The 25677-nt window shown below is 29.5% G+C and overlaps 2 protein-coding genes across 4 annotated transcripts in view; both read left to right on the forward strand.

Moving 5' to 3' along the window:
• LOC112688472 overlaps nucleotides 1–7242 on the forward strand; it is a 108583-nt gene extending 101341 nt beyond the window's left edge. For 2 of the 3 annotated variants that reach the window (XM_025561658.1, XM_025561659.1), the window contains exon 4: nucleotides 7086–7242. In XM_025561658.1, the coding sequence (XP_025417443.1) occupies nucleotides 7086–7187 (102 nt within the window). In that variant the 3' untranslated portion in view covers nucleotides 7188–7242. Of the gene's footprint in view, nucleotides 1–4779; nucleotides 4846–7085 lie in introns of those variants that run through there. The other variant, XM_025561660.1, reaches the window with a different exon arrangement.
• Nucleotides 7243–10231: 2989 nt separating this feature from the next.
• LOC112688468 lies at nucleotides 10232–11700 on the forward strand. The gene is made up of 4 exons (XM_025561653.1): nucleotides 10232–10603; nucleotides 10805–10966; nucleotides 11026–11276; nucleotides 11355–11700. The coding sequence occupies exons 1-4, from the start codon at nucleotides 10232–10234 to the stop codon at nucleotides 11641–11643; spliced, it is 1074 nt and encodes a 357-aa protein (XP_025417438.1). The 3' UTR covers nucleotides 11644–11700.
• The last annotated feature ends 13977 nt before the right edge of the window (nucleotides 11701–25677 follow it).

Below are 25677 nucleotides of genomic sequence, written 5' to 3' on the forward strand. Positions count from 1 at the left end.
GCTTACTAATACTTACTAATGGCTTACTAATTATGTACCAAATTTTCGCTTTGGCGGCCAACTTTGCACGGCCAACTTCACGGACCTACAGACAATTGGTGAATATGAAGGTGGTTTTAGACCAGGGAAGTCAACGACGGACCAATTATTTATTATTAGACAATTATATCAAAAAACGTGGGAATTCGATAGGGAGATACATACGCTATTCGTTGACTTCAAAAAAGCATACGACAGTATTCATAGGGAAAGTCTCATAAATATTCTTAAAGAGTTTGATTTTCCCCGGAAGCTGGTCAATCTAGTTTCAATCAGCATCATGGAAACCGTAGTCAAAGTAAAAGTCAGAAATATGAAGTCTGATCCAGTTACAGTAAAATCTGGCCTTAGACAGGGTGATTCCATCTCACCTATTCTTTTCAACCTGGTATTGGAAAAAGTAATAAGAGAGATGAAAATTGAACCCCACGAAGGAATAAAACTCCGGGACTCGAATATTCCATTATTGGCATATGCCGATGATGTAGTACTGATGGACAAATCTCAAGATGGAGTTAAATGGCTTTGTGACAGACTTAATGACGCAGCACAGAAAGTAGGACTACAAATTAATGAACAAAAAACTGAATATATGATTATAAGTAGTAAAAATTAGATGGATCACGTTCTAGAGGTAGATCATTTTAAATTTAAGAGAGTCAATTCCTTCAAATATCTTGGCTCAATTGTGACAGAAAAAAATGATATCACCAAGGAAGTAGTCGCGAGAATCCAAGCTGGGAACAGGACTTATTATGGTTTGGAGAAACTATTAAGTTCTAAATCATTATCAAGAAAGTTAAAGGGACGTTTGTATACTAGTCTAATACGGTCAGTGATATTGTACGGATTGGAAACCTGGGCACTAAGGAAATCAGATGAGAATCAGTTTTTAATACTAGAAAGGAAAATATTACGAAAGATCTTCAGTCCAATAAAAGATAACATCACAAGAGAGTGGAGAAGAAAGAACAATATAGAGCTACAAGAAATTTTTAATGAAAACAACATAGTAGAGACGATCAAGAAAAAAAGGTTGCGGTGGGCAGGTCATGCAATGCGAAGCCAGAACTCTTTACTAAGAATGGTTTTAGAACAGAATCCAGTAGGAAAAAGGCCCTTGGGAAGACCAAAGTTGAGATGGGAAGATTTAGTTAAGAGAGATATAGAAGACTTAGGAGGCGGAGCAAACTGGCTTTTGTAGGATTTGGCGATGGATAGAGATGCCTGGAGAATTGGTTGTGAGACGAGATGGTCCTAGCGGCCGAATCCCAAGAAGAAGAAGAAGATATTTGGTTTCTACCCTCATATCTAGATAATGCAGATTTTGTGCTCGTTACCTCACTTCTTATCTATTTTATATCAATCCCCTTGACTTTTTAGCTTTAGTATCTATCCGTAGCTGCTTCTCATCCCACGAGAAAATAGTTTATATTTTCAGTTTCGATTCATCTCATCCTCCTATGGGTTCAACCAGCTACCTTATTAAGTCAAACTTGGTTTTGGAGCACTTTTGCCTGTCTGTTACAAAATTATATATATTTAATATATAATATTATCGTATAATAAATGTCCATCATTACATCGAATAATAATAATATAAATCATATTAATAATGTAATAGCGAGTTTTAAAATCGCATTGTGTCAAACGGCAGTCTGTAAAAAAAATATACATATATATATATTTGTGATGGGTCGAACTGTTCGAATCTAGAACCGAACCGAACCGAACCGAACCCTTGATGTTCGATTCGGTTCGAAATTCGAACTCGGCATGAAAAAAAATCGAACCGAACTATCAAGCATCTTTTACTGTTCGAAAATCAAACTTGAAAATATTTGTAGAAGCAGACTTACTGGCCACGATAGTTCGAAAACCAAATATTTGTACAATTCTTCAAGTTATTTTTGAAAAATAAAAACTGATAATGATTATTTAGAAATAATTAGACTATTGACGATAGAAAGTGATAATCTGTAAAGGGCACGTTGTGAATTATCTATAATAATAATGATATTAATATAATAATAATGTTATTTTTCCAGTCGCATGTTACACATCCACCCTCCGTCAACCCAAACATTAATAAGTTGTTTATTACCAATAGAGGCAGTGTATCTACATTCATAAATTAGCTATTTTTGTTTTTTATTTTTGTTTTTTCGTATTTATTGTAGAAGTTAAAATCTATTTTAGGTAAATCCATGGTAATATGATACTGCGACTGTGCTATTAATAAAAATATGTTTACAACTTACGTCTTACATTATAAATTCTACCATTGATTATAAATATTATAGATTGCTCACTGGTCGGTTTTTAGTGGTATGAAAAAAAAAATTCCGATAGAGGGTGATTCCAAACTAATAATAATAAATAATAATACGTAATATATAATATAATTAATAATAATAATATAATAATAAAATAATAAATAATAATACGTTGTGTCGTGAGGATAGTAAAGACGGGTATGGGGTAATCTTATCTTATCTTGTAACTCATCGACGTTGTCGATCGGTATATTATGCGGGTACCGTGTACAAAAAATTGTACTACTCGAAAAGTTCTTTTTACTTGTGAGAAACCTATCGATTGTACAGAATATTTTTATACATAAATCGATTCCGCCGAAAATATATAATATCGCTGTATACCAGTGGCGTATATAAGATGGGTACCTAATGGCCTTCCCCCCTTCACCGAAATGTTTCAAAACACTTAAATATTATTTTAAACGTTTGTTATATTTTAATAGTGCTTTATGCTTATTTAAAAATAATTTTTAAAAAAAAAAATTCAAATACCTATAGATACCATAAAAATTATCGAAACCCTTTGAAATGTACATCATATTAATAAAATGTTCATATAAGTGTTTTATACACATTTTAAGAACACCAATTATTATTTTTGAGTTACGATGAATCAACTAACATAATTTAATCGTAATCACGTAAACATCGAATTTCCTAAAAATATAAAATTCTAATGCTAGTAAAATTAATTTAGAAAAATACACTTCATGGTAAAACTAATAGCTTCCTCGTTTTACTCAGAATCTAAAATGTATATTTTTTTTAATGTTACCTGTAACGTTTGCCGTTGAATGACTACGTTTCTTCGTAGTCGGCGTAGTGTTAAGCGTATTGCAGACATTTATGTATGCATCTAATATAAATACAAATATTAAATAATAATTAGTTTTGTTAATGACATTGGTACTGTATTTTTTAATTTTTTATACCTTTTTAAAGTTTTCGTTTTCAAAATTCTTAATTTCATTGCTGAAAATTAATTTAATTTGTTTACTGGAATCTATATATAAGAAAAAAAATGTTATAAATAAAGACATGGATATTTAAAATTTAAATTTAATCATTTTTAATTAATTACTTATGAAATATTTCTTAGGAACTGCATTTCGAGTGAGACGTGGTTTTTCACTTGCCATATATGAACATAATATATATATAATATACATATTTTTTTCGAAATGGTCAGAACAAATATATCTTTTCCTTAGACGCTTTGGGCTGATGCTTTCTAGGTTTATGTTTCCTATTATTATACAGAAATAATTATTAGTATTTTGTATTTGCATGACATACTATGAATATAATATTAAAAGTTGTGTACAATTATATTACCAGAATTAATTATCCATTCTTTGTGTGATTCTATATCTGCTGGAAATCGATGGAAAGTATTGTGTGATGTAAAATTACAATTAAAATAAACACACTTGTCCCCTGACATTTTGTATTTATTTAAACAGTAAAAAAAAAAAAATAATAATAATAAAAAATATAATAAGGCACGATAAAACTCAAAATCACATCCAACAGTAAACACGGTTTAAATGATGAACTTGTACTAACATATACTGCACACTACTGTGGTACCAATACTTTTTATATATATTTTTATATGACGAACAAAATTACAAATAGACAGTGAATACAAGATATACGCAAAATAAATTAGGTATTTCCCTAGTTATCTCGTTTAACTAATTATACATGTATTATGTATTATCTGAATCGAAGGGCCTGGTGCTAGAATCGGATATCTCCATTTTTTAAAATTTTTCAAGACAAACAGATAACCAAATTGTTTGATTTATATTGGAAGTATAAATATTGTAAAAACATATTTGAATTCTCCTAATGAAGAGCTAAATGTTTACATACTGTATAACATTAATTTACATTAATGTTTACATTACTATTTACTACTATACATATTTAAATTTTAGACTATTTTAAGTACATAATTTATTAATTCGTAAAAATAAAAGAAACATGGAGATACGTCGGAGTTTTTTTAAATTGATTTTTCGTTATTTTTTTTAGCTATCTTCTGAAAACAGGACATTTCGATGTCCTTAAAATTCCCCAGGGTAGGGCCGGCGTTAGTGGGAGGCAAAACGGGGCATTTTCTGAGGCCTCGCGCCTTCAAGGGCTTTACGCTTAAAATTTTAATTGAAAAATATTTTGTATGAAAATCTCTAAAATAAAAAGTGAAACGTGTGGATCACCTGGCGAGTGTGATTTCTTGAGAAATCCATTGGCATATAAAAAAACAAATTAATAAAACAATATTATGTTATATATAATATTTCATGAATGCACCAACGAGGACCCGTATGGCACGCCGCACGGTATGAAAAACGGGATACCTAGTAAGCTTATCTAATCGCATTTCTTAAATTTAATTAGTTATTACTCGTTATAGCGTGCAGCTGCCACCGAGTCTGATAAGACCACCGTCGGCTAGTTGTGACTACTAGCGATTACGACGGCTGTCGCCACAACTAGATACTGCGCGGAGCGCCTCGTAACGTCAGCCACCATTTAATACGCTGCGTATTTATTGCAGTGAGTAATCTATAGTATATATATCAATGATTCTACTAATTATTCTATATTTGTGAATTATAGTTATTATTACTATTTTTTTATATATTATTAAAATATACTAATTGTATTGTCATATTACACTCAATAATCAATACTTAATCAATATTTTATAAACTACAAGACAACACGAGAGAGCACAATACTGGTTTTGAAAAATAATAATAATAATAAGAAATTATCTCAAATTTAAATGTATTGTAAATAATACAATTTCTTAGACTTAAAAGTTAAAATGTAGAATAAGTAATTAGAAAACATAAAATACAATAATAATTGATAAATATGGTTGATTTAATTTATAGGTAGTTTTTATGTACATGATAAAAAGTGTTGAGTTCGAGTTCAAGTTCGACTTAAAATCATAATAGGTTCGGTTCGGTTCGGTAGAAAATATGAAGGTTTGGTTCAATTTGAGTTCGAAAAAATAATTTAAAGTTCGGTTCGATTTAAAAAATCAGGGTTCGACCCATCACTTATATATATATATTAATTAATAAACAAATATTTTAATTATAGAAATAAAAAAATATATAGCCTGAAGAATTATTATATTTATAAAAACGACTGGTTTCGAATTAAAACTCAATAAAATAGCGAATTTATGGTCTTACTTTAAAAATATAATAATCTAGACTGGGGTGACCATATTTATGAAAAAAAAAACGGAACAAATATATTCTCTAAAAAAATTACCACTTTTTTTTAACTTCTATATTATATGCAATAAAAATAATTTTTATTTAGTTTAATATTTTAACAACACATTGATTTGCAATAAAATATTTTTTATTTTTATTGAATTGATGTCGATTGTTCAGAATTTTCTTCATTACATCCTTTAACATTGTATTTTTTTTTATGAACGCATTGCATTTAATAGTTTTGGTTGTGTTATCAAAAAATCATAAAAATATTTACAGGAATATTTTTTAAAATTATTTTTAAGAATTATTATTGCTTTGACAGTTGGTACGAAAAAACGATTTTTTTCGTCTGTCCATAAAATATTTGTGATTGAGAATATTCTTTCTATTGTTGCATTAGTTAATCTGTAAAGGTACAATGAACGTATATTTCCTTTTAAGCATTTAAAAAAGACAATAAAAATTATAACACTAACGACTCACAACAACTTAAATAAAAATAATCGATTCACAGTGGCTATAACATTAATAGCACAAGATCGTTATAATGTACACAAGTTATTGCACGACTATGCTCGATTTTTCTATACCTAATTTATCTATTATATCGAATATCGTTGATTATATATAGTACTGTATATTGGTAAACTATTCGTATTTAATATCGATTTCGTTATATGAGTTCGTAGTACATGTATATATACTATATAACATGTCTTATATTTTTTCTTTTACTCTCGGTTTACAATTTTTTGTAGAAGTAACGGGTATAAAACGGGACAAAAAGCGTCCCGTTCAAGGTGTGATGGGACAACGGGACATATTGATAAAAAAAGGGACAGTCCCGTTTTAAGCGGGACGTATGGTCACCTTAATTTAGACTAAGCATTTATTTATTTATTTATTTCTATATTGAAATTATTTTATTTATTTATTTATTTATGTATTCATTTACAAGTGTTAAACATCTACTAATTTTTAAATTTAGTTTTATTTCATATTATTTTATTAAATACACAAAATCGAAATCACGCGGCGTGTCACCGTTGTACATGATAATCCGATGTGCTTCTCCCGACACGTATTGCGTGAGTACACCGCGATTCAATCACGGTAAACACACATCTCTTTATCGAACGATAGAGAAGATGAGAAGGAGAGCGTCTATAATCGTCAACTGCGGAACGTGTTCGTTTACATATATTCGAGATCGTTAGTCACGAATACGTTGCATCGAACAAAGCAAATAAACTGTCACAGACCGTCGCACTGTTTTGCGTCATGTCTAGCCCGTCGTATATTATCTGCGTTTCGCGTAAACGACTGAACGGATATTTTACGAAGACCCGTTTTGGGGACGGCACCAAAAACGTTTTAAAAACGTTCCCAATCATAACCATAGTATACACATTATCCATACGTATTCTTTAGGGTCCAACAATTATATTATTAGAACTATATTCTTTTTGGTTCTCAGATGTACAACACGAACATTATCCGGGCATGCGTCGAACTCGGTGAAGCGGCCATAAGTACACTCGACATCATGACAACATCTAGTCTTACTTTACAAATATAATAAATCTCCAGCAAAGCTTTTATTTATTTATTTATTTATACATTAACGTATAGTCATTGACCTATTGTTTCTGTAGATTTTCAAACCTTCAAAAGAATTTTTTATTAATTTGTTGAAGAATGTTTTAACGTTTTTCAATGTCCGAATAAAATGCTAATACATGTATCTATATTTGACCATAGGATTTTGGGATTCAATAAAATACTTTGATAAATATATACAGTGTATCATGAAGAAAAATATTTTTATATTAGATTCTAAGTGAGAGTCTTATTATCTACAAATTTTTTGCAATGAATTCTTCGATAAAAAATAAAACCCTGATAACAGTTAACAATATTTTTTTGTTACTTAATTAAATTAAATAAAAATAACAGGAAAAAAATCACTTGAATAAAATGTTCAATAAATAGATTCGTGCTTTAAAACAAGAAGCGCTAACGGGTTTTATATATATTGTTAAAAATTCAGTAAAATTATCCTTATTGATTTTTTTTTCTAATATTTGGAATTCACTATAGGTTAGCTAATACCTAGATAATAGTTTTCATGAATATCGATGATGATAATGAAGTATTACATAAAATACTGCCCATGTCACGCAACGGTTTTGGCTTCTCAATAGTTTTTTGGATGAGCATTGATTTACCAATGATTTTAAAAAATACACAAATATAAATAACGTAATTGCTTACATTCAGAACCAGTATCTTTGTTGGTATCATTACATCCCGTCCTATACAATATTGCACTTCAGTTTGCTGATTATGTTATTTATAATTTATCACACACGTGATATAATGCATTAAATTATATTAAACACAATGATTCGATAATGTTGTGTTTTTGAAGATGGGACTACAAATTGAAATTTCAAAGTCACAAGAAAAAATATGTTAGAATAATAATAATATTAACACATGTAATCCAAATATTTTATTATAGTTTATAATTTATTTATATGAAGTTGATTTCTGCTCAATATCATAAGAAGTGATTTAATCAAAATCTTTGCTATTGTTTTTTTAAGGTATGCGTAATACTTAATTCAAAAATTTAATTGTTTTAAAGTGTTTTCAAACAAAAACATTACAACCTGTTAAATGTTGTTAAATAGTATTAAAAAATAAATAATATAAATAATTTACGTTATTCTATAAGAATTTTCAAATAAAAAATAGGTTTCCTTATTTACATTTTCTTAAATATTATATAAAATTATAAGATTTAATTTTTTTTATTAATATTATTATTCAATTTTTATTTCAATTTTAATTCGATGGATTATCAGCAGAATTTGTTTATCCAGAATGCCACACCACCCTAGTCCGCGGATAATCAAGAGTACATTGGATGTGTATTTATCTGTAAGTGCACCTTCACCATCTACGTTTATGATAAAATATGAAAATACGTGTAGATTAAAAGGACGTGTTACCAAAACGTGTACGCGTGTAACGGCCGAGAGAACGCGCTGTTAAGTGTTTTCGCGATTCTCATGCACGCGACGTTATAGTCGCCCCCACTGTATTTCGCCCAACGTGGTCTTTCGGCCTACCTAGTTCTTATCGCGGAAGCTCACATTATTATTTCATGAAAGGTGGTAGTGAGCGAATTTCATAATAATAGTACAATAATACGCGTTTAAGCTACCCATTTTACATCGAATAAAGATGATTTCGTTATCGGTATATTATTGTACTATATACTTATAACTATATTGATATTAAAATATTTTTAATATAATTCATGTTATGTATGACGTTGTTTTATATTTTTAACATTAAACATTTTTTTTTGTTATGCTTTTATAATGAAATCTGGTTCAATTATATCACTTTTTGACATTCTTTTTCCATATTGCGGGTCTATGATTTCTGGCAAAATACATTCACAGTAAAATCTATAGTGTACAATTTAATTATTTTGTTAGAAAAAATTAATGTTAATTAAAAATATAAATTATAAATTATTATTTAAATAATTTAAAAAATATCTTTACTTTTTTAATTTGTGTTCCATATTTGCATGCCAAAAGTTATGATCATATTTTATTTTCTCAATATGTATCCATTGTTTTGTAAATACTACAAAATAACAATACTGTTTTTTTGTTACATACAACTGACCGATAATTTGGTAAAAATAGTTGTGGTCTTTTTTAAATAATATTTGCCCATTTTCATTTTGAGTTAAATATGTTATCTATAAAATAATTTAATAATATATTAGTTAGTAAATATATAATATATATTATATCAGTTAGCAGTTGCTTATCGATATTATTATAATACAGTATACATTTACAAAATTAAATAGGTATAGGATTTCTTGTTTTTAAATTTTTTTTTATTTGCCATGTAAAATAAAAAAATAAAAATGTTCAAATAAACTAATGAAGTCTGGACCGCAGTTGTCAATAATATGTTTCGTATGATAATCGTGCTTTAGACGTTGAAGATAATATCTTTCTATCAATCTTATACCTATCTATATTATGACCCCGTGTGTGGTTTATAATTATCGGTAAAGCACGATTGAGCATAAAACGATTGAGCATAGACCTTTTTAGCAACACGATTGAGCATAGAATATTTTATGCGACGTTGCCACATTCACGTTGCCAAAATTTTGTAATTTATTATTTTCTCGTATTATTACACCAATTATTATGATATCTGACGCGAGCCGTGAGCTTTATCGGCTTTATAAATTTTATCGACAATGTTATCGATTAATAAATTAGTTCCGGAGCAAAACGACGTTTTAAACATTTAGCATCGGGGGAAAATATAAGATAATTAAGATACAAATCCAAAATTATTATAGAAATAATATCAGTGTTCGATCACCTGTGTAGTGTATAGTGCGTGTATACTTAGTGCGTTTTTCTATTTTTTTAAAATATGGATATAACAATTATTTTATCGGAAAGAGGCAAAGAATTGGCCCTAGTTAATTTATACAAGTATAAATTAATTGGAGAGCGAAAAAAAGACAATCTTTTGAGATGGAGGTGTACTAATAATAAATGTTCGGCAATAATGTTCTCGGGTTTCGATAAACGTAAAGTGATTGAAACTGCTGGACAACATAATCACGATAAAAATTCTATTGAGAAAATAGAAACGCAAGTTTTAAGAGAAAATTGCAAAAGAAAAGCTGAAGAATCAATTTACACACGGCCACTTAAAATTATTCGCACCGAACTTTTAAATTCTTCTCCAACATCAAATTTAAACAATCAAAATGTAAGAAATGTACGGAAAGCAATGTATGATAAACGGAAGCAGACCTATCCTAAATTACCAACTTCTTTGGATGAAACAATTCATCAATTAAGTGACTTAAAAAATGAAGAATGTTTTAAATATAAGGGTCAACAATTCATTTACATGCCGACTGATGATAATTTTGTATGTTTAACTACAGAACAAAATCTACAATTTATGACAAATAATTGTACTGAGTATTTTGGCGATGGCACATTTAATTATGCTCCAAAATATTTTATTCAATTGTACACAATACATGGATATAAAAATGGATACTACTTACCACTTGTTTACTTTTTTTTACCAAATAAAACTAGGTCTACTTATATTAAAATGTGGCAATTTTTAAATAATTTATGTTTGAAATTATGCGAAAAAAGTTTGCAAATTAACACATTTCATGTTGATTTTGAAATTGGAGCTCATCAGGCAATTACAGACGTGTTTGGAAATATTAAAATAATTGGATGTAGATTTCATTTAGGACAATCATGGTGGAAAAAAGTAAGAAACAGTTATATAATATAGTGCTTTTTTACTAAAATATAATAATTTGTTTGTAGATTGTTGGCGAACCTTCACTCAGAATAGCATACATGGACAACAGTAATGAACTAGGGAAATGGTTGAAAATGTTTTTTGGTTTGGCGTTTATTTCCCCAGAAGAAGTAGTTGATGCATTTCACGAGTTAATATCAATTTGTCCAAATGATGACGGTTTCATATTTTCTGATTACATTATACACAACTATATTGAAGATCACTGCCAGTTTCCTCCAAATATTTGGGCGGAAACTCCTTCGCTAAACCCAAGGTTTTTAACAATATTTTTTAAAACTTATTATAAAAACTTTTTTTACTAATTTGTATTGTTTTATTTAATTTTTTTTAGAACGACCAATGCAGCTGAAAGCTTTCATCGCACGTACAATTCACAGTTTTATTCACCTCACCCCCATGTTCATACAGTCGTTAGGGTATTGATCGAAACACAAGCGGAAACATCGACTAAGATCAATTCAATTCGACACAAGCCTGGAAAATTACAATCCGCAAAAGAAATAAAAAAAAATGAATTGAATATTCAAGCCTACAGCCAGTTTTTAAATCGTAAGAATACGGAATCTTTATTAATTTATTTAAGTCAAATTGGAAGCAGATACCAAGGTGTATCAATTTAATTTATTATTATCAAAAAATCTAGCTAGGTATATTATACTGTATTATAATATGAATGTGACAACTATTTATAAATATTTTGATTTTATTATTTTGATAAGTCATAAGTCATAACTATTATTATTATTTTATTATTAACAAAAATATCTATATACTGTGACAGCTATTTATACTACTATCATAAGTATTTTCATGCATATTAAATATTGACTATGAAAACATGATATTTTTTTGTCATGTTATATTTTGATTTATTATAATTATTTAAATAAATGTTTTTATACGATACAGTTCAAAATTGAAAATGGCAACGTTGCAGAGTTTTTTATGCTCAATCGTGTTGGTTTTCTTTTGTATTTCAATTTCCTTTGATACGCCGACAATTTATGCTCAATCGTGTCGCAAGAAAGGTGTTTTATGCTCAATCGTGTCGCAGCCATAATTATAATGGTTTGAGTATATTTTATGAATGAAAACAATAATATAAAAGTATTATCTTGTCGATAATAATTTTCTGTGTAATCGGCTGTGGATCGCAGAATAGGTTTAAAAATATTATCAATAAATAAACACGACATACGTCCGCACAGTTGCGTTGGAGAGGAGAGGGGTGAACACGCCGACGACAACTTTCACGGTATCGCTTCACGCTTGGAGCAGCACCGGACAGAATAAAATTAATGTTTTATGGTACCAAAATACGTTTAGGCAGACTTTCAATAACTCCTTACATTTTGGTTTGAGAGTGAAAGCACCCATGATAAAATTTACAGAGGACAACATTCTGCAGAGCACTCCGTTGCATTTTTTTCGGTATTCTTAGTATAATGCTCAATATATTGTTTAGAAATAACAACTTTTTTAACATTTTCAAGTGACTGTAACTTGTCAAAATATCAACATTTTAAAAAAAAACACACCGAGGTGCCCTCTGAATTATCGTCCTCTTTTAATTTTATAATAAGTTTTTTTTCTCTTAAACCAATATTAAGAGACTTATTTTCAGTCTGAGTAAACATGTTTTTCGCAATGAAAATTATCGGTACGACGTCCTTTTAATATAATTTCTGTTTATTTAACACATACAAAATGTGTAAATTTGTTAAAAAAAAAAAAAGGAAACAATTTTAAACAGTATTAGTGCAGTTTATAGATCATTGAATTATAATTCTACTGAACTCTTTGTGAAGTACTTAGACTTAGTAATCTCTAGGCACTACTTCCAAAATAATTTTAATCTCTCTATGAAATAAAATTAAATAAATAAATTATAAATTATGTCTAAACTCATCGCCAAGCAAAAACTCGATCATTGAAACATTGCGAAAGTTTGAATATGTACTTATTTTTATAATGATAAAATTTGATAACCAACTACTTGAATTCAAAGTATTATTAAATATAAAAATATTTTTTTAAAAATTCTTAAAAAATTCAAAAATGGTTAGAATAAATAAAAAAGGAAATAGAAAAATGGATAAAAGTTTTTGCGCGGAATATTATTGTATTTAATATGTGCAAACATTTATGACGGTTTCTATTAAAAATTAATTATATCGGATATAAATAACGCATTGATTATAAAAATAAAATGAATGTATATATCTGGAAATTATTATCTCCGTTTCGGTTAAATAATTAAGTTCTGTTTTCGGTTAGTATGGCGATATAATTTGTTAACAGTTTTTTATTCATTTTTTTCGATAAATAAATTATAAAGTTTATTGGTATACTAACGAGACAAAAAATAAAAAAATGCTTTTCAAAATAATCTCCGGGATTCTGTCTTTTGTTCTACTAGCGCAGTGGTTTCTAAACTGTGCTACGGTCATATTAATCTTGCGACTCCACCAACACATATGAATTAAATTTAATACAAACAATGTTATTAGTTAATTCGTCACATTTACTTAGGTAGATTGTATAGAATTGTAAATTAGCAGCAGTGCAGATTAGTTTTCTTCCATCAAATTAAATATATGAAAATTGGTGAATGAAAAAAAATAATACATTATCATCGTTAGGATTAAAATTTATAAACTATTATATTATAATTATATATTTTTTATTTAATATTATAATTCTTTATTTTTTTTCGAATTAAAATAATAAGGACATAAAAAATAAAATCCTGGATATCAAATTATTGATCATGATTTTTTCACGAATTTTGGTTTGAAATATTGGCATCTTGTCATTCGGGGTACCGAGGATATTTGTAGACAGCACCGTAAGGACAATCATGTTTAGAACCGTTTTTCTAACACGTTGTGAATCAATACGGTGCACTCGTCAGGTACGAAAGATTGAGAAGAAAGATTAGAGACTTTCTGAAGTCTCGTGGCGTAGAACGATTGCCTCGCAAACACATTGACGGCTACGGCGATAGTCTTAAGCCACAGTGTTTTCGTTGTTTTAGGGCGCGCCATTAATATAAGTGGTTTAATTTTTAAAATATTAGAAACTCTTGTGTACACAAAGTCTATGGAAATATAGCCCCATATACTTTGATATCCCGACGGGACCAACGCGCACTCGACCTGGATACGTACGATTTTCAATTTAGACGTTTTTAACCTCTCATTTCGTCCTTCCGCGGTAGACGAATGCCGTTGAAGGAGCGCCCCACGGATCCACAGTTAGTATAATACCGTATACGTTACTCCACATCCCCATACCGCAGTGTGGAGTGTGTCTCTTGTAAATATATTCCGACCCCAACGTCGTGTGAGCCAGAGAACTGCATGATATTAAAACGATACAAAAAATAGCGTTACGGTAAAAAGTTTAGTTTGAAGATAAAAAATAAAATATAAAAATAAAAAAATATACTTAAGAACCGATGTTATATAAGCAAATAGTAAAAAACTCTTTTCCAAATTTTTTTTACCAAAACTGTTTTTTAATCAAACGAAATTCACTTAAAAACACTTAACATTTACTGTTTTTTTAATGTGTTATTTAATACTTGAATAGTTAAATCATCTCATTCAAAATAATATATTATTCTTTACTTAGTTTGTAAAGAATACCAAACCACATCAATAAAAGTATTATATAAAAAAAAAGTAAATTTAGACTCAGTTTACATCATTTTACTAATAATTTATATCATATTATACTAACTTTACTAATAAATGAAATAAAATATATTTTTGAAATATTTATAATGAAATAAATTGAAACAAGAATGTTTCAATAAGAATGCATAAGCTTTGTATAGAATTTATTGGAAAAAATCCAATTTTTTTGTTATGCGTTACCATTTAAATGTCAAAATTAAATGCGAATTAAAAATAATGATATTTAATTTTTTTTTTCATTGCTAATGATAACCAGAAAAATAATTTATAATTAAACGTAACGTTTAATACACTAATACACTAATCGATGCATTAATAACACTTCACAGGGACAAACTATAATAATATTGCAAACTTTACTATCCAGGCTACATTAAACGTTAGAGCTTTACCTAAATCGGAAAAAAAATGAACAATTAGTTTTGTCTTGAAAATTATTAATAGCTTTCGGAATACGCCGGACTATATGATTTTGGTGATGCGTCGTACACGTGTGATGCGAGCAAAAAATGGAAAAAAATGGATCCATTTTAAGTGATAATGTTATTTCGAGGGAAAAATTCACGTTATATTAAAATAAAAGTGTGCGCAAAGCTAAACGGTGATCTCTTGTCCTAAGCTCGGAGATTTCTTTTCTTTTTTTTTTAATATAATTTTTTTCCTATGTTATAAAAGGCCATTTTAAAGAATTAAATGAAATTCACAAGACAGCATAGTATATCATAATATGATGGACGGATCTCGTTATTCGCATTCAATTACATGAACTAGTCTAAAAAATAACGTTTAATATTTCTTTCGACCAATGCACCTGAGAAGTCTAAATTCAAGAGTTTCCCCGATTGTTGTATTTGATAAATAATTAGATTTGAAAAACGATTCCGAGTGAAGCTCGTTGTTTCGGTGCCACACGGAAAATCTATTGAAAATATTATCTTTGTTAATATTGTATCGTTAATTTAATTACAATATTACTATATAATGTATCACTTAAAATCAATTTATATTCACTTTATTGTATCGCAAGTTTTAATGCACAACATTCACTAACATATCTAAAAACCAAGAGTAATAAAAATTACAATTAAAAATGAATAAAAAATATAAATAATCACCCGAAAAATCTAAGTGTATTACTTAATACCTTTGGCCCTAGAATAATTTTTTCCCAAATCATTTACCTATTTTTCAAGTTTTTAAAAATAAATACCATGAATTACTATTTTAAGTTCATTTAAATAATTGTTCGTGTACTTCAGAACTGTAAAAGTAATTTTTAATATCTCTAAGAGTAGGACGAGACTCAATAATATGGTTTAAGTAAAATTAGAAACAAAACTACTATGTCCTTAAATGAAAGTATGCAAATTTTCGAATCAACGATTGCAAAATGAAAACTCGTAAGCAGACCAATAAGAGATATAAAAAGAAAAATCATGCTGTTACAGAAAAAAATTCCAGGCTATATTGATTTTAAATCAATCAATAACATAATGAGTGACAGACACCCTTCTAAAAATTTGGAATTATATATCGCCTTCTGATATTATATGCTTCAAATATGCTTTAATCAACATGCTTAATGTAGATTGATGTGGAACGATCATTTAGCCGTTTTAAAAATATTTTCAGATTTAATAGGCGACATTTAATATTTGTTAATTTAAAAGATATTGTAATAATGCAATGCAACAAATCATTTTGATAATTTAATCATTAAAATTTATTTATTTTTTTTTTAATTCAATTTTTTTCCTACATATTTGGATGTTTTTCGCACATATTTTTGTAAATTATATTTACATACACATGTACATTAGTGTGGCCCCTAAAAATAGATGTTTACATTTTTTTGGCGGCACCATCCCATTTTTTTTTAATATATAAAAAAATAATACCTGCAAAATTTGAAATCAATCATTCCATTTAAAGCCGTGCCCCCGTGCACCTGAAGTTGAGTAGTTTTATCATTTTTGACGGAAAAATCTTTATATTGCTATAACTTTTTTTTTTCAACCAAAAAATATTAAACTATAAATATTGAGTAGGAAATTATATGAGGATTTTAAAAATGCCACTTTTTAAATTATTACATTGTTTATTACAGAGATAATTACAATTTTAAGTAAAAAATATGCAAAAGACCACAAAATCCGACTAAATGGTATTTTTTCGTTTTATTATTTTTACTAGTCGAACGGTTGAAAATACAATAAAATTACATATGTACAAAATGATTTAAAATAAAATTTTTTAAAAAAAATTAAATTACTCAATTTAAATTAGATTATAGATTACAGACACAGCTAAAACATATACATATTGTGATTTAAATATAAATATATAAGTATATTATATATTATTAAGTATATTGTACGCGCCGGGAGCGTAATTTAATATTACGCGCGCCCGGTCGCTAATATTCCGCGTACGCCGCCTTTATGTACGATCGCGGCCGGCACACTGTGTGTATGTGTGTATATTGTTTATAGATCGGACAGCAGTGGTTGGGGTCGCCGCGCAAGTACTGTCCGACTATGTGGTGTGGTGGGTGTGTAGGTGTGTATGTGTGTTGTGTGTACTTACAATTATCGAAAGATTAATAACTGGTAACTAAAATAGTGTAAAAAATATGGTAACTATATTGCTGTATTGTAAAATAATAATATAATAAATAAACAATAAATCACAGCAACATCAAGGTACAAAAAATATAGTATAATAATATCACGGCCCTTTTGGCCCAACAGGTAAAAATAATTATATAAGTGCTCGGCCTATATGGCCAAACAGAAGGAAGGTATAATATAAAAATAATGTGTGGCCCTTATAGCCTAAAATAATAATTACACAGAACACAGATGTATAATAAATAAATAATAATAAATAATGGCCCTTATGGCACAATAATAATTAAATAATAAAATAAATATATAAAAACTTACGGTTTATGGAGCGCAGACTGGCCAGCTGCAGCTACTTAAAATCTATACCTTAAAATATAATATAAATAAAAAATACAATAATAATAATAGTGGCGATTAGCGCACACACAATAATGATATAATAAAATTCACAATATTCAGTGGCGATTCACGCACACGTAAATGTGTATAAATAAAAAAACTACCGGCGATTAGCGCACATAAAAATAATATAATAAAAATACAATAATAATAATACTGGCAATTCGTGCCTATAACAAATTTTGTAAAAAAGAAAAAATGTTCGCAAACGCGCAACGGACAATTCACGAACGACGTGCAGAGAGCGACAAAAGTTGCGGCGGCCGTGTTAAAATACGCGCACCGACAAGCCGGCGACGCAGATAACGCGCCGATAACGGGTAACGCGTTGGGACTTAATTAATTTAAATAATTCACACACAATTAATAACAAAAATAAATAAATCACAATATAGATAATTGTGCGTGTGTGTCGATAGGCTGTGATATTATTCGGGTCGTCGACCGGCCGCTATTTTACGGCGGCAACATATATATTTTGATGTTATATAGAGTAATTATCTTTCAGTTAATTTTTCCTATTACTAAATTTAAAATAAATAATTACATTTTTTTAAAGTAATTGCATTAATGTAGATTTCTTGCAATTGGGAAACTTTTTCCTGTAGTCACTTACAATTTGTAAAACAAACTGTTTTTGTTCTTCGTTGGTTGTCAATAACGTATTGTAATCCTCCATCAACTTAATACCCCGCTCTGCCATATCATTTACTACTCGTAACTTAGTTATAATATTTAATGCATTTTTATAACTATGAATGTTATCTCAAGTCGATGGATCATTTTTAAAAAAACTTTCATCCAAATTAAATAGTCTGAAAAAATCTCGGGTCTCACTGTTAACGAAAATATCTATTTCATTTTTTATAAACTTGTCCATATCACAGTTGTTCAGTTTTAAACGTTTTGCGCTTTCATTTGAACTGTTGTTACTATCTAGTCTTGTCATCATTTTTTTTTTCATCTCAGAATTTATATTTTTATCAAAAAGTGCCAATCCCATGGCTTGGAGGCTCAGGTACCATAAATGCTTAATAAATTTCGAGACAGCTACCTTTGATATTTCTGCATCTATAACTCGATAGTTGTACAACTTTTTCAAAAAAACCAAGTCGTTATGAGGTGCAGCAGTTGTGGAAGTTGACTCAAACCATGCTTCGATGTATATAATAATTAAAAATACACATATATGGTGAAGTGCAGTTTTTTCTTTGGCACTTAGCTTAAATTAATTTTCTAAATAAATAAATCTTTACACAATAAATTGCCTTAGCCATCCACCTTAAATGATGAATGACATCTGGTACATGGAAAAACGTTGGAGTTTTTGGTTTCTCACCAAGAAAAATTAATGGTAATTCTAGTAATTCTTTATAATCATTTCTAGGTTGAGCATTATTTGAATTGTTTTTTACAAACTCTTAAAGTCTTTTCATTTCCTGTTTAATAATTTGTTCTACATCTTTTTCTACAATACCTGATTTAAAGTTCTATTTCTTTAAATTATTCCAAGACAACTGGAATCGTTTAAAAATGTATACATCTTTTCCAGTTGATTTACCCATTTTATAATTAAAAATATTCCGGAGAACAATTTTGAATATATGGCGACGGCAGGGTAAATAAAGTAATTCCTTTCCTAAATGTTGTTCAAGCAAAATACATGTACCTCCAATTTACTGCTGTTGTGTCGAAAGATAGAGCTTTTACTGAATTATTTATGTTTCAATCTGTTAATGTGTCCAAAATAATAGACGCTTGTGCTTCAGCAGTTCCATGTTTTAAAACGGGAACAGCGAGAATTTTCTCTACATCACCATTACTAATAACTATTGATAGTCTATCGATAATTCCTTTGTCCATCAAGTTTGGAAGTAGCTTACCATCCTAATGTAGAACCATAGCTTGTAGATCACACTCCTTAAATTGATCCTTAAGTATACCTACTCTCTCTTCTCTCAAAATCGTTCGGCAGCGTTGAATTGATGTCCTGTTAATAATAAAGTCATCCACATTTTCCCCTAAGGTCTCAACTACAGCTATAAAAATATGAACTGTTGCTCTATCACTGACTTTACGACTATCCATCACGCAAACAAGTTTTGGAAAAATTAAAGTACGTTTACTTCTACGTTTTTTTGGTGAAGGAGATCCAGTGGATTCCGGAAGTTCAGCACGTGTTCTAGAGAATTCTACATCACTTTCTAAACTGTCTGTTTTTTCTGTTTCTGTTTCACTCAATGATAATTCACCAAAGTTGTTTATTGCTAAAAAAATTAATATTATACAAAAGTATTATTTTTCAAATATAATCATAGAAATTTGGTAATCAATAAAATGTAATAAATAAATACTACATTCTTACATTATAAAAAAATATGAATGTTAGAAATGTTGAATTTATTTTATTTATTTAAATAAATGTATATTATAAAAAAATAAAATAAATAATGACGTACTTTGCATTGATTTTCTGTTCCCTCTTTTAAAAACTTCTTCCAATCTCGAAGCATTATAGTCAATACCATACATGTACCCAGGACGTCCTTTTTTCCTTTAGTTGATTAAAAATGGTTTATCTTCTTCTATACTTATTAATATTAAAGCATCAGTGTGAGCTATATAAAACAAATTATCGAATTTGTCTGTAAATAGCTCTTTATTCTGCTTATGTTTTAATGTCGTACTCCCAGCGTGTTTTTGCAAAAGTCTCCACTCCTCGTACAAATCTATTACTTTATTAATATAATGTTTCTCGTCACGAGTAGGAATACGAGATTTTTCCCAAAAAACCATCACCTAACGGATTACTAACCGAGCACTATCCCGCACGTTTAACTTTACAACTCTTATATTAAAAAACAGTGTTTTTATAACTTGTAAATTTGATGGCAATTTACTGCCTGTTATTTCGTTTGCATAATTTTAATTAAATACATTTTACCACTTACACTTTTGAAAGACATTATTTAACATTTAAAAAAAAATGTAAGTACACGACTTAATATTAATTTAGTTGGTCACACAAAACTACACAACAAAATATCGAGCAGCAAGCTGTCTAATGAGTTTTTGATTTGATAATCGAATATATCTATTTATATCATTATCTATATTATTGTTTTGTAAATTTTGGAGATGGTGGGAAAAGATTTCCCAATTAATATACATTTATATATAAATTATTATATATTTTTAAGTGTATTTAAGTGTATTTTTTAAGAAAAATTGTACAAATATTTTAATAATATATTTATTTAAATGTGTATATTTAGCTACATGTCTGTATCGTATTATCAAACTCAAATTATTTAAAACATATTTTTTTAAGAAATTTTATTTTAAATTATTTTGTACATATGTAATTTTATTGTATTTTCAACCGTTCGACTTGTAAAATTAATAAAACGAAAAAATACCATTTAGTCGGATTTTATGATCTTTTGCATATTTTTTACTTAAAATTGTAATTATCTCTGTAATAAACAATGTAATAATTTAAAAAGTGGCATTTTTAAAATCCTCATATAATTTCCTACTCAATATTTATAGTTTAATATTTTTTGGTTGAAAAAAAAAGTTATAGCACAATATAAAGATTTTTCTGTCAAAAACGATAAAACTATTCAACTTCAGGTGCACGGGGGCACGGCTTAAAATGGAATGATTGATTTCAAATTTTTCAGGTATTTTTTTGGGACATTACTAAAAAATGAGTAGGTGCCGTAAACTGTACAATTAATATAGGGCCACCCTAATGTACATATTTCTGTATTTTTATTACATATAAATCCGTTCCCTAATTATTACCAAGCCATAAAACATGAAGGGACGAAAGTCTTAATTCGTTTTTAATGTTTAAACTTACTTTGAAAGTTCACCAAACACCTCAGAGATTAAAGTCACAAAGTATTAATAATATGTTCGTCGATACCAAAAGGATATAATAAAAAATATATTGCTTAACCGAGTAGATCAAATGCTCGCAACCAAAACTAAATAAATAAATTACCAAGAAAATATCTTTTGACTAGAGACGAAAAAAAAATGGATTGAAAAAACACTGCCATTATTCGATAAAAAAAAGTACAAGTAAGAAAATTGTTCAAGTTAAAATTTTGTTTATAAAGGTATTTTAAAAACATTAACCAAAATATAAATAAATTAAAGTAAACATTGATTACGATGGCCAATAATAATTCATTTGTATACGGAGTACAACTTTTGAAAAATCAATATTTTAAAGGAAAAAGCACAAAATGCACGATAGAATCACGACCGTTATTCTCTCTTTCTCTCCTGACATCGATTCTAAGTGTACACCGTTATCGAAGTCCGGAAATCGCGACATGGTACATGATTTGCGTACGTTTATATCATACAATAATAACTAAATAATTTATCGTAAAACGTCATCGCATGTACCACGAAGGAGAAGGGAAAGAATGCACTCGTGATCTATCTGTGCGTACACTACCTGCAATACCGAAAATAGTATAATATTCAAATTCCGAGAAACGATGACACTATCGATAAAATAAAATCTATTTTTTTCGGCGAAAGCAAAATTAAATAATAATATATTTTTATTAAAATTCACCACGATACGATGTACGTTCAAGTATTCATTGCACCATCAAATTGTATTATTTACGTACGCAGAACGTCTCCTCAATGTGCACCATAGCTGCTTCGTTTTCGAACGTTATTTATATTTTATTTCATTTTATTTTTTATACATCATCCTATTCTCCAAATACACGCCTGACCTTTGATACACATATGGCAGTGGAGAGAAATCAAAGGCCCCAGGAACAAATCAATCCAGGCCCTTCTCGTACGAGGAGTATTAAACTTGCCACTGACGTCAAGTGTCTTCTGTTAAATCGCGTACACTAAAGAGATAATGTAATCGCAGTCATGGTTATTCCAGACTAAATGAAAATAATTATTTATAGCTTATGGATCTTTCTTAAAAATGCTATTTATCAACGTTTTAGATCAATGTCGTAGTGTTCAATTTATTGTAGACTCGTTGTACAGCATACGCTATAATTATTTGGGTAGGTTATTAGAACGATTCATGTTGATGATCTATAAATTGCTCGACATCATAACCGAGACGTAGTGAACTTGGTCAGGCCCTGGGCCCTTTTTGAAGCCCGAGTCCCTGAGCTACAACCCCAGCTGCCCTCCTCTCGTTGGGCCTGGATACATGGTCATACGATTTTCATCTGATCGCGATGGTAACGATGGCACCGCCGCCGCGCAGTGTATTTCAGTAAGATAAATTCTGTGAAAATACCACCGTACGAAGATCTACGATAATAATACCATAGAAATTAATAATTTTGTGCGGTGCATGCTTTGTACGGAGAAAATATGAATTATAAGATATTCATAGATATAGTAACAATTGGATACACGTACTGATGAAATAACGTAGTCGTGTAAACGGAGCCTACACGATTTCCGAATAAATAAACAAATTTTTACGAAATATAATACAACAAACGATACTAGTTTCCAGTACGAATTGCGATCGTCAGCGTGAACCTTATTTGAAATAATAGAAAATATCTCGTTCGGCCGTTTCAAAATTATATTCTAAAAATTTGTTGATAATTATTAGCCAATTATAATTCGTAAATACTTGTTGATTTTATTTAAAAATATTTATTTATTAAAATAAACTATAAATACGACTCAAATTAGAGGTTTAATAAACAATAACAATAACATAAACCAAGATAATTGTAGTTTTCCATTCTAATTTTTAAGGTATAAAAAAGTATCTGAAAAACAAAACAATTCAGATCGTCTGTAATTATGAATTGATTTTAAGTTCCCACTAGTCTTTGAAATACTTAAAAATCAAAATATCCTGGATAAATCATTTGAAAACGTGAAAGTATCAAAAATGATTACGAGAGAGTTTCAATTTAAGTAGTACGCCGCTGAAAATGTACACACACACGTATTGTGTATAGGTCTCACTTTTTATTTTATTTTTCCGCTTAATATAAATATCATGGCCTACGTGTGGTAACAACAACCCATCTTTGAAAATAATTCATTTAATGCCCTAAAAAATATATAACCTCTATTGCATGCGCAGTGATAAGTAGAAGATATGGCCATTCGTCCGGTTTTCGCATAGCTCCGAGGAATATTTCATACGAAAAGTTTAAATTAGTTATATATTTTTTAAAAGTCGTGGTAGGTATGAAAATATAAAACCAGCACCGAAAACATATTCCTAACAAATAAAATACGCACACACACAAACTTACACACTCAAACAAACGAATTCTTGTACGCACACGAATATTTGGCTCTGTTTTGAAACGTTTACCCGTGAATCAAATCCTCTTTTTTTTTCACCGCCCACGTATTACTATGTACAGCACTATGGTTGGTAAAGTTTTCGCTATCAATATTATTTATTCCTTAGTGTCCGGCTTTAAATCACGGCTAAAAGAATTTTTCACGAAATCGTACGTAAATATGTAAACGACGAGGAATATCGCATACAGTTCTTTTTTTTTTTTTTGTATTTTTAAAACATAAATAAAATAAATTTTTTATACTTCAATCGGTTGGAAATAAAGATGATATTCAAGAAATCCATACTCGTAATTGACGCGACAATTCGTCAGTATGAGAGCTAGTATATGGAGTTTATAAAATTACGGAAGCTATAGCTACTATAGCTACTATACCACTATAGTGGTTTCCGATTAGTATGAAGCCACAAATCACTATCTATAACATCAATCCGACCCTTTTAGTGTCAGTCATGAAAAAAGATTTTATTATGGTTTATCTTAATTTAACACACATTTTTATAATAATATAAACACTTACTTTCTTAAATATACATACCAATGAAATTTAACTCTTTGAGTATTTTTAAGTACAATACTAGCACAACCACCTACTATAGTTATTAAAAAAATAACCAGTTTATTAAATTAGTTATTGGGATCGATTTCCAAACTTTTCGAGACGAGTGAAACTTTTTTATTTTGTTCATATTATCATCCAAATACGGCCACACTATATTGGTATTTGTTCACTTTGAGCACATCATCGGAATGACCTAATCCCCGTGAACCATGTAATATTAGGAACCACTGATTTGAGGCACACTTCCATCGAAAATCGATATTATCACCGTAATTTTTTAAATTTTTTATTATTGCCATCTTTATAAGACTATCATCGTCGTTAAACTTGTGTGCGCCGCCTAATCGGTCGTGGCGTTCGGAATACGTCGTTGAAACGGAACAATATCACGGCCGTAATATCATTCTGGATATCGTATGCATGAATATTGACACGTCAACGATGACAATGACGCGATGACGGGGACGTCGTTTCGAACAACCTTAGGGTGGTAATATTATTTTCCCAGCGCTCAAGTGTTCGTGACAGCCACGATACCACCCCGTGTCATGTATAATAATATACCGCGAAACCGCGCCAAAGGGTTGTTTTAAATTCTCTACCCCTTTATTTGCGGCAACGCGCTTCAACTAAGCTCCCGGCCTTGCTCCCTGTTTATGTTTTAAAAAGTGTTCATCACCGGCGCAGTTCTCGTGTTGTTTCAAGCCCGTTTGTCGCGTGCGACGTATCGTTTCATTATTTTCTCCGTTACGCTATCCATGTGGCGCGCACCATGTGGTTCGAAAATCATGAACCGAGAAAGCAATCAAATTCAAATTCGAAACAAGTGTCAAATGTTTTCGAATGTTCACGCATGTCTTCGGACGGTTTTTATTAGCTTCGCCGATTGAATTCCATTCGCAATATATTACCAAATGGTATATCCTTGCGATTCAGCGGGGCCCCTTCCGTCGAATTTAAATCCAGAAACTCGACGTACACTAATATCCACAAAGTATCACGTACACCATCGTTTCTT

The sequence above is a fragment of the Sipha flava genome, unplaced genomic scaffold (genome assembly GCF_003268045.1).
Source record: "Sipha flava isolate LNK unplaced genomic scaffold, YSA_version1 390_pilon_pilon, whole genome shotgun sequence".
Lineage (NCBI taxonomy): Eukaryota > Metazoa > Arthropoda > Insecta > Hemiptera > Aphididae > Sipha > Sipha flava.